The 10,775-nt window shown below is 40.3% G+C and overlaps 1 protein-coding gene across 8 annotated transcripts in view; it reads left to right on the top strand.

The window, feature by feature from the left end:
• Positions 1–10,775, top strand: part of rbfox3a (RNA binding fox-1 homolog 3a) — a 661,616-nt gene that overhangs the window by 633,327 nt on the left and 17,514 nt on the right. For all 8 annotated transcript variants that reach the window (XM_086195774.1, XM_086195768.1, XM_086195772.1 and 5 more), the window contains 3 exons: positions 1,754–1,793; positions 1,937–2,001; positions 8,927–9,005. In XM_086195774.1, the coding sequence (XP_086051900.1) occupies positions 1,754–1,793; positions 1,937–2,001; positions 8,927–9,005 (184 nt within the window). The remainder of the gene's footprint in view (positions 1–1,753; positions 1,794–1,936; positions 2,002–8,926; positions 9,006–10,775) is intronic.

Consider the following 10,775-nt stretch of genomic DNA (forward strand, 5'->3'; position numbering starts at 1 on the left):
ATCTAATTCACAATATTGCTCAAAAATACACACACACATACTCGTGCAAATATATATATGTGTGTGTGTATGTATGTGTGTGTGTATATATATATATATATATATATATATATATATATATATATATATGTACATATGTGTGTGTGTGTGTGTGTGTGTGTGTGTGTGTATATATATATATATGTACATATGTGTGTGTGTGTGTGTGTGTGTGTACACACACACATCCTGTATTAGAAGAATGGTGAGTGGAAAACAAAAAGGCCACCTTCTAATAGAGCGGAAAATTGCTCTTTGATTCCAGAATGGCCAAATTTGTCTCTCTTTTTTCGAATGTGTCATTCTTTATTCAGCTGTGAATAGACTACTCTGACCTGCACACTCCAGCGGGCCCACTTCAGACAGAACGAGAGACCTAGTGAGTGTAAAGGATGGGAGAGAGAGGGAGAGAGTGAGAGAGAGAGAGAGAATGTCTGTCAAAGACGAAAGAATGAGAAGACAAGAAATGCAGATAGAAATGGAGAGTGAAAGGGAACAATGGATGAATGGTGCAGTTTGACCAATTCACTCAGAAGGTGATGATACAGATAAGTGCTGTCAGATGATTATAGTGCAAAACTAATAGTAATGACTGTAGTAGTTGCTCTTTAAACAAAATAAATTGTGTAGTTTCGTTCAAGCCGAGAGGAATGCAGCAGATTTATCATTAACTCTCTGGTTCCAGCTAATTGTGGATTTTTTGTGGTTCAGCACATCCACAAAAACGTGTTTGTGACATTCTCAATAGTGATATGAACTCATGTGTCAAGCTTGCCTGCCCAGAAGTTTTTCATAGCCACAGTCTGCCAAAACTGCCCCTTAAAAGTGGCCCTACAGGGGCAGACCCTGCAGCCGAACACTCAAAGGAGACTGAAGCCCTAAAAAGACAGACAAATTTCTGACCTTTAGCTCAGATAATGCTTACACCGGGATCCCACTGGGCCTGCTGTGCTGCATTCTGGCTGAAAGCTTTCCTTTTTTTTCCCTGTCCTCCACATGGCATCACGTCCCACCAGGAGCATTCCAGAAACAGACTTGCTGATTGGAACGTTCTGCTTTGATTTTTGTGCTCTGGTTTGGATGAGTCGGGTTCATTTAGTTACATTAGTTATTTTATTGTCTTTTAACTGCTTGTGCTGTACTTGCACAGTCAAGACAGTTTACTCTGTTTTTCATTTTCTGCAACAAACCTCTTTTTTGTGATTTTCCTTCTCCACTCGGTCTGGACTTTGTAACTCCGCTTCTTCCCAAAATAGCGTTGGAGCATATATTTCCAAAGAGCAGCGAGGGGCAAGGATTCTGGGATTCCTCCTAAACATGCTACGCCTCTTCTGGTGGACCGATTGTATTCCGGTCCTATAATGTGGATCCTGTATCCCTCTACATGGCCAAGGTCCTCAAATTGATGGCTACAGAAAAGACAAACTTCTCAATGGCCTGTTCTATGATAGTGCCGGAGGAAACTCCAATGACATCACTTTAGGCGTGCTCATCTTAATGCCTCAGCTACTTCATTGATCATGTTTATGTGTGCAGATTATATCACAAATTTCTCCACCAGTCACATGTTATCTTCTAGATGATGTGTAGTTCCTCAAGAAAATGTCTGGATAGGAGATTAATATTGTCCCGAAGACATAATTTATTCTTAAAACATAATTTTTCACCTCCGTCCTTAAAAACATGTTTGATGTTTGATGCCCTCTGTCAACAGTGTGGTCTACCAGGATGGCTTTTACGGGGCGGAAATATATGTAAGTCGGCATTTTATTCAAACAGATTTTTTCTTGGTTTCTTCACAGCCAAGGAAATGCTGTGGTGTGAAGGGTATTTTTGTATTTCTGTACCATAGCTTATGAACTGTGAGGTGACACTGAATTCTTCTGTCTGTTTTCAGGGGGGGTATGCAGCTTACAGATATGCCCAGCCAGCTGCTACTGCTGCAGCTGCATACAGTGACAGGTATGGTGACTTCCTTTTTCTCATCTGAGGATCACTTAAAGGTGTCCGATTTTATTTACATTCATCATTTGTCGAAAGGCCTTGTGTGTATCCCATACCTGAAATAGATGAACAGAATGTAGGCATTTGAATAAACTAGCAGCTGCTGGTCTTTGTCTGTGGAGTGGACCACAATCAGTCACATCGCAGCTGGAATGTGATCGACCAGCTGCCTCGGTTGGATGCGGCACTAAAAATATACACTTGAACTGTTTTTGGAGGGAGCTGCTCCCTGCAGCTAAAGCTGAGCAGGAAGTCAGACACAGGAGCAGCTTGGGGCATCTCGTCACTTCAAAATAAAGGGCTTTTGTAGATTCTTGATGATAAATTACACAATGTGATACCTGATGCCACCAGACTAGAAGTCAACATGTCTGAGGGTTTTCAATGCGGATCCCTAACCAAGATGAGAGTTTCATCTTGGTTAGGGATCAAACTTAACATTGTTTTTGTCTTTTGCAATAATCATGTCAGATTCACAGTGTCTTACTGTATAACTGCAAAACTACATTATCCGTCACCATATGTCATTTTGCATAACCTTTTAAATGTGAAAATTACACTCATCAGGGAGGAGGGTTAAGATTAAGATATTGTCAGTCATGGGAACGGAATCATTTTGTGTAATGCTGTCGTCTGTTTCAAAACATGACTCTAGTCTGGAGATTGATAGCCTAGCATAGTTCAGCTAACCAGCTATTCACCTGAATGTGGCTCTCGCCATCATTTGTCCTTTATTGACTCAGTGGTGGTAATCCTTTGAGGAACCGTCAACACTGACCTGACAGGAGCAACAGTAGCTTCTCTTTCCCTTGGACATGTTTACATCAGTGCTCCAGAAAGCATCATGTCACCCTGTTGGTCAACGTCAGGCACCATGTCGCCTGCATGTCTCAAGAATTATCACACGAGAAGAAAAATCGCCAAGAATGGCAGATTCTCTATCACTGGGCTTCCCAGAGGCCTCGTCCCTGTTCTTGGATTATGCCATAATACACAGGATAGAGACACAGACACATGTAATCGTGCACTGTTGTGTAAATATATCTGTCTTGACAAACCTGTCAAAATCTGGTGGAATTCTTGCAGTCTGATGCTGGCATCAGAGAGTAACTGGGCTTAACTCTGCTGACTGTCAGTCATTTGTAGACGAACCATCATGACAGCAAACACAACTGAGTCAGACTGAAGAGACAAGTGTCTGTTCCCTCATGATCCCTGGAAAATGACAGAAGTCAGCAAGACCAGGCCTATAAAAATGCTTCGCTTTTGGTAAGTTATCAAGCATAGTGAGGAACGGTATAAGACCGCACCGCAGCTAGGATATGACACCAGCACCCACGACTAAAAAGATCCAGGTTATGTTGTAATAAATCCCTTTATCTCTAAGAGATGGGATTATAGTCATTTGCTAACAAAGCTTGAAAAGTTTGAGTTGTGTCCTCTTGTTTATTATTGTGGATCCCAGACAGACAGGAGCTAATGAGATGAAGAGCACAATTAGGGTCCTGCTGGACTTGTGAGACTTTTATCACGAAGGCAGTAAACTTAATCGGGAGGAATTTGAGTTTCCGTGTTCAGTGAACCTGAATTTGTTGATGCTGGATCACAAAAATCATCTTGCCTGTCTCTGGGTTTTCCAGTTGGGCTTGAAGCCAAGCTCTGCAGGGTTCTTATGTAAGAGCACCAGAAGTGGAGAATATGGTATGGTGGCTATACAGTAGAACACCGCCACAGGAAAATTGAATAATTTGTACATGAAGGAAATAATAATAAAAATATCATCCTCCCTGTATTTGAATAGATGAAAGGCTAGAAAAACAAGAGAAAGCACTCTGTGGAGAACACATATTTGTCAAGAATTCGCCGTGGAAGCATATCATTAAAATCTGCATCACCAAGGAATTTGATCAAATTGTCCGTAGGTGGGTTCCATCCAGCAATTTTTACTCATACTTTAATTTTGCCCATTAAAAAAAAACGGTAGACAGACTCGAATAAATTCCTGAATATAGCAACAGAAAAAAGCGTAACCACATTTAGTCCTGATCCCTTTTTGTTCCTTATAATATGAACCGCCTGTGATTTTTTAAATATATATATAAATAATCCATGTATCACTGTCACTCATCAATAATCTGTTTTGATCTGATCCTCTGAATCTGATATGCACTGTGGGTTAGAGATCTAGCCTGATAAACTGGAAACCAGCTTTGGGAGCCCATAAAACCTGAATGAAGCCTAAAGTAGCCGTCTGGGTGTGTGCTTACCAGGGTGAACAGGGAGCTAATCTCAGATAGAGCGTGTCAGGCCAGATAAGAAACGGCCACAGCAGGAACCTGTAGGCCCCTGATAATGTAAGATTCATCAGAAGCAGGGAGCGAGTGGTGGGCTCAGGAGAATTATGAACACAGCGGAGGAGGGGAATGAAGCAGGTGAGGGGGCATGTCTCTCTCCACCATTTATTTATTTCCCTTTCTTTTTCCTTTTCCATACATTCTCTCCTCCCCTGCTGATGTCTACTGTATCCCTTTCTGCTCTCTCCTGTTTTATCTTTTATTCTGTGTCTCTTGAGTTCTAGTCTTTTAGCACTCTTGATTTAAAGGTAAGTCCATGGACGGGGAGTGGATGGGGCAGAATGTGAGGATAAGCAGGCAGTTTTATTTATCGTGGGATAAGAGAGGTCTCAGCTAGAGAGGATGGGCTGGGGGCTGAGAGACTCACACACGCTCCAACGGCACTTCGGCTCGAGACCACATAAGAGGAAGCAATAAGAGATCAGGACTGACCATCAAATTCACGTCGCACAAAATAACTCTTTACCTACACCAGTGCAGGTGTTTTTGACATGAACATAATCACAGGAAAGATGAGAATCTAACCTATGAATGCACGTACGCTCATGTAGGTATTTCATCGCACTGTTCATTTAGGGAGTGTACACCTACATGAACATCAGTCATCATGATGAAGCTGATAGAGAACATTCGGGATTGGCTTTTTTGAGTTGATGCAATTGTGAGGTATCACCATCAAAACGGATGTAGGAGCAATCATCTGAGCAGCTCGACACCATCGTGTGCATCACACAATGCCGCTTACTGTGTTCTGTGCAGACGGTCCTTCCTACTTATTTTCAAATTTTCTTCAAAAAACTCAAAATCTTCATGTCGAGATGGTTCAGGATTAGCTGACATGACCAAACCTGTAAATTTTTTTTTTTTTACTTTTATTAGAACCTGACCCCCCCCCCCCACACACACACACACACACACACACACATACACACACACACACACACAATATCCCCTTTTTACTTCGAGTAGATGTATACTTTGGGCAGCATGGGATATTGGATGAACAAGTAACAAAACCAACATTTAGAGCCCCTCCCAACTTTATGTTGCTCATTAAAATCAAATTTATCGGTACTCTCCTCAGCGCATGCCTTATTTAAAATCACGTATTCTGTTTGAAAGGAATGCATGACATTTTTTTTGCACTTTTTTAGGGAGATGCTTTTTACAGACTGAATTAATTATTCATGTTGCAATAGCTGAGCATATCAGATCATGTCAGACGACAATGACATACATAACCCATCATTTGTCTGTTTTTTTTGTTGTTGTTGTTTTTTTGTGCAAACCCGGGACTGCACTAAAAAAACAGTTCTTAGAATTAAATGTTTCCTTGATAGCTCAGGTCAGTGAATGCAGCAAAATCCATTAAGGGAAAACACACAACGTCCATAAATTCAAGCAGTGTCAAAAGCAGGCGAGCGAACACGAGGGGGGAAAGGCAGGTGAGCATGTGCAGAAATCAGGAGACACTAGTCAGGGCGACGGCCATGAGCCCTGATTGAAGTACGTCATCCACACTTGGATGAATCTGTTTCCATCGCATTTATTTTTCCAGAAAGCGGTTTTGCAGTGGGATGAAATATTTTCATTTTCATTCTTCTGCTAAGGTTTTTCTAAGGTGCAAATTGATTAGAAGCATAACAAAGAACTAGTTGGAGAAGCACAGAACCCCAATCTGGTAACTTTACGAATTAAACGTTGGCTTTTAAATACACATGGACCAACATAAGACAGGTGAGTGAAACCAGATACAGGGGACACACAGCAGGTGATCAGCTAAGGTCATAAAACAAAGGAACTTCTGGACATCAAATACATGAAAATAAAGGCCTGGTAATATGGTTTTCCTTTTTTGGTTGAACGTCAGTCTTTTAGGGTTGGGGGCGTATCGATGAGATAAAACTCAAGGCAATTTCCTTGAAAAACAAACAAACTGTGAATTATTAAAACATGAAGTCAGCGGCTTTTTTTCTCATCAGTTTTGACTCTCGCTGGCTTATGACACTGTTTCTACATGGCATATCATATTTTGACATTTGCATGCCGTAACATATATATTTATTGTGACATTTTTATTTTGTCATATGTTTACATTTTGGTGAATTTACGTCATAAAACGACTAAAACTGCATTTTAATCCTCATTTACAACCTTGAAATTAAAAAAAACATACTGCTGGATTACGACTGATACTGAAGATGTCTGCTAAGACTACTGAAATACTTTATAAATGTGTATTCTTGTTTGTTTGTGGCGATACAATATATTCATCAAACAGAGTGATTCCTGTTAACTTTAACTCTTCATGATCAGTCTGAAGCAAGTCATTAAAACCTAATAGAAGCTGATCATTATTGGGTGGAATCATTCTTCCCTGCCTTAAACACGACCCCTACTTTCTGCCCTCTACCCAAAGTACTGTCCTCTCTTTAGGACTCCCTTTGTAACACATAGTTTAACACAAAGTAGTTTACCCGCACAACCTCTTATCTTTGCCCTCCAGACACATGTTGGCTTCCCTTCACTTTTAGAAGAAAATAAACAAACAAGCCAGTAAAAAAAAAAAAAAAATCTAAATAAAGCAGTCTGGTGGCATCAGAGAAAGAGGGATGGAGGGGTGGAATGAGAAAAGAGATGGGCTTTGGGGGAGGGGATTAGTTCCAAGCCAATGCTGGTGAATAGAGTGGAAATAAGTCTCGGGAGACAGAAAGAGAGAAATACAGAGGGAGTTGGCAACTAGGGGGAACCAAGAGGAGAGCAATGGAGGTGAAGAAGAGATCGTACAAGGAGGGAAGGAGGTATGGAGAGCCATCAGAGAAATTACAAGCCCCCTGTAAAATTCCCTCCTTCCTTCTCCTGCCTTGCTACTCTTTTAACCTTCTTCTTAATGCTTTTTTCATTTTTTAACCAATATTTCATTTTTATATATACCTTCTGTTTCCCTGCCCCAGAGGATAATTTCTCCAGTTTTTTTTATTTGTTCATGATCTTATTTTTCTCTCCTGACAGATTTCTACTATCACTACTTATTTCCTTCTTTATCTTTCTCTCTCTTTTTTTCCTCAGTAGCTGGCATTACAATCCTTCAAACACTCATTCGCTTTTTCTCATAAATTGAAAGTGGTAAAGCAAATCATTGCAATCACATTCTCTCGCCTTTACAATGTACATTTATGGGGAGACATTCACTGCATTTTCATCCTATTGGCCTCTCCTCAGTGTGAGTGTGAGGAGGGAAATGATTATAGATCTCTCCTCCGGACCACAGTTAAAATCTACGACCCGACGCCTTGCTTGCCTCATGCATTCTCATTGTGGTTACTTGATGCTCCCCATCCATTATCCAACCTGTTCAATCAAAGCTAACATCCATAAGGTTTATGTCTTGTGGTTGGAGTTGGGAAAGAGACAAACAATTAACAATTTCCCAGCTGATTAAAGTCCCCTTTGATTTGTACTACTTTAAAGAATCCATACAGTTTTATGTCTGGAGAAAATGCTAGAATGTGAATTTATGGCCTCATAAAGAAAAACTCCTGTCAGAGCCCAGCCCGTTAGCATCTCGCAGCAGGTGGTAAATACAGGATAGTGCGAGAAGTCAGGAATCTAAATAGAATCTAAATTAAGGAAGAAAAAGCAATTTCAAATGTTTATTGGTGGTAATAAACCCCAATTTGTTTGGGATGTAATCACTCAAAAAAAAATGCCCCAACACATGTATAAGCACATATAAATGTTGCTTGACTGAGAAGTGGACATATGCCCCAGGTTCACCGATGGACGATGGACTGTGGTTGTTTAACTGAATTCAAATATGGCAGCACACACAAGTAAATCAATATGATGAAGGTTTTGAAGCATTCTGTCTCCCAAAAAGTGTATCTCGGAGTCTTTTCCCCCCTGCATTACTTCTTTGTGACCATAATGCGTAGAGAGAGCCAGTCGCGTTCATTTAGCTTAAAGCTAATGGTGACTAACTGCTAACAACAGTAAAGCAATCCAAAAATGACAGTTTACAAACTCTCCAGGGCATCATTCAGTATAACACGCATCTTCTTCTTCCAGATGTTTGCTCGGTAATCCACAAACACTTTGATTTTAGGAAAACTAGAAAACTGTAATACTTCTTTTCAACGCTACTTTGACTCAGCACGGACGAGTTTGACCAAGTTGCTTCACCTTAATAGGGAAGGCACTGTAAATTTGTCTTGTAACCCTTAATATTTCATTATATGGTTCTCATTCCATATGGCATTATCTTTTATATAAATGTGTTTCATTAAATGCCCAGGAACTGACAGCAAATGTGGGGCAGGAAGAAATCCATGACAGGAAAACTGTTGTGAGAAAAAGAACCCCCCCAAAAAAAAAAACTAAAAAGTGGTTATAGGTTGAAAGAAATGCACCAAATTCAGAGTATAGTGTTCAATGTATCCTCAGATGATTGCTTGGCTATGTATTTCTGTTACTCTTTTGGCTTTTTATCGTCCGCTCATACTAAATATCATCTGTCTTCTCTCCAATAGTTATGGCAGAGTCTATGCAACAGCAGACCCGTATCACCATACGATCGGTCCTGCAGCCACATACAGTGTGGGCACTATGGTGAGTGAGTTCCTTATTTCCTAGCTGCTGACTGTCTCAATATTGTGCCAAACTGTATGAGGAATCATTTTTGAACTGGCAGCGTTGTCTTTGGTAACACATGACTCCACACCAGCACTTTGCTGGAAACACCTGAGAAGATCTAATGAAATAGACTATTCAAGTAACGGAGCTATTTACAGTAAAGAATTAACAAATCATTCATCTGCTGACATGTTTTATTAATTGTCAAGAAAGATGTTTAATACTTGATGCTCCTTTGAATTGTGTGAGACCTATTCTTAATGTTTGATTTGAATGTTTGCCACTTCAGTAAATGAAAAAGGGACATTGCCATATTCTCTAAATGCCAGATTGGAATTCATTGGCCTGAAGCTGTTTGCTTGAAATCCAACCAAAACTGAGAATTCCCCCACACTGTCTCTTCAAATGTCACAAGGGGACAAAGTCAAACGGTTAATGTTTGTTTTTAGCTAGCTTTGCAGCTAACATCAAAGATGAAAATGGTCTTTCTAAAGAAAGAAACAAAGCACCACAGAAGATGGAGGAGAACAGAAAGTACCATTTGTTTTCTTTCATGGATGTGGGTAGAGCCGTCCTCCAAAGATTAACAGCCATCGAGTACATGCTTTGACGTGCCGTGGGAGATTACACTAGAAGGAGAAGAAGATTGAAGAAGGAACTGTAGGAGGAGAGGGGTATTTAAAGTTCATGGTACCAAAGTGGCTGTAGTTGGAGCTGCTGCATTTTGGGTTCCAGAAAAATTAGAATTGATGCTGAGTGCTGACATGCGTGTGGTGATGGAAATTGAAAGCCCCCCCACCTCCCCCACGTGTCCCCCACCACCTCCCTTCCTCCCCTAGTGCAGCTGCTAGCTAAAAGCCTTCATTAATTACGACCATTATTTCCTCTTCATTTACTTAATTAAAACAGTGGCCTGTGTTTTCCTCCTTATTACTCTACACTTCTCTTTTTTCTTCAAATTACTCCTCCCTTTTTTCCATCCTCCCACATGTAATCCAAACTACTCTTGTGCATACCAGAGGAAAAAAAAATCTCAATTATTAAAAAAAAAAACTTGATAAAGCCTTACTATTATCCTAATTAACAAAAAACAAAAGAATAAAACCTCAGATTGAGGTAATAGCGATGAGACTGTTGATGTTGTGGTTCCACAACTTTAAAAGATAAGAAAATGTTCAATGCTAAAAATCCAGTCATTTCAAAGACAAATGACAATCATTTACACAGCAAAGCACGCCAAGTTGTAGCTTGGGGTCGTTAGTATATTAGGATCGTAATGTTCTCAATACAAGAAAGGCATCAGACTACTTTCCCCCTTGAGACAACGATAACAGCAGTTACTATTTTTGTTCTTGTTTTTTGTTCTTGTTGTATATAAATCAAGCACATCCTGGTTATGTTTAGCCGTAAAAAAAACTTGGATTGGACGCTTTAAGTTATCTTGAATATGACTACACCCCCTTCCTATGAATGGGCAGTTTAGAACAGTGTGCCAAAGGCACACAATGAGCAATGTTTTTGACCAAAATAGGAAGAGTTAAGATTCACCATTGGTGACACAAATCACTCCTGCTGCAGCTGCACAGTGCTCACTGATATATCCACAGATCCTGTCAAAACAGCATCAAATCCTGAATCAGCAGCGACTGTCAAAAACATTTTTTTTCAACTCTCTAGTCTCCACTCTGTAGCCTCCAAACATTTCTTGCACTGCAGCTGCTTAGCTAACGATCCTCCACTGCTCCC

This window comes from Aulostomus chinensis, chromosome 23 (genome assembly GCF_037954235.1).
Source record: "Aulostomus chinensis isolate RoL2024-O1b breed Wild chromosome 23, RoL_Achi_v1.0, whole genome shotgun sequence".
Taxonomy (NCBI): Eukaryota; Metazoa; Chordata; class Actinopteri; order Syngnathiformes; family Aulostomidae; genus Aulostomus; species Aulostomus chinensis.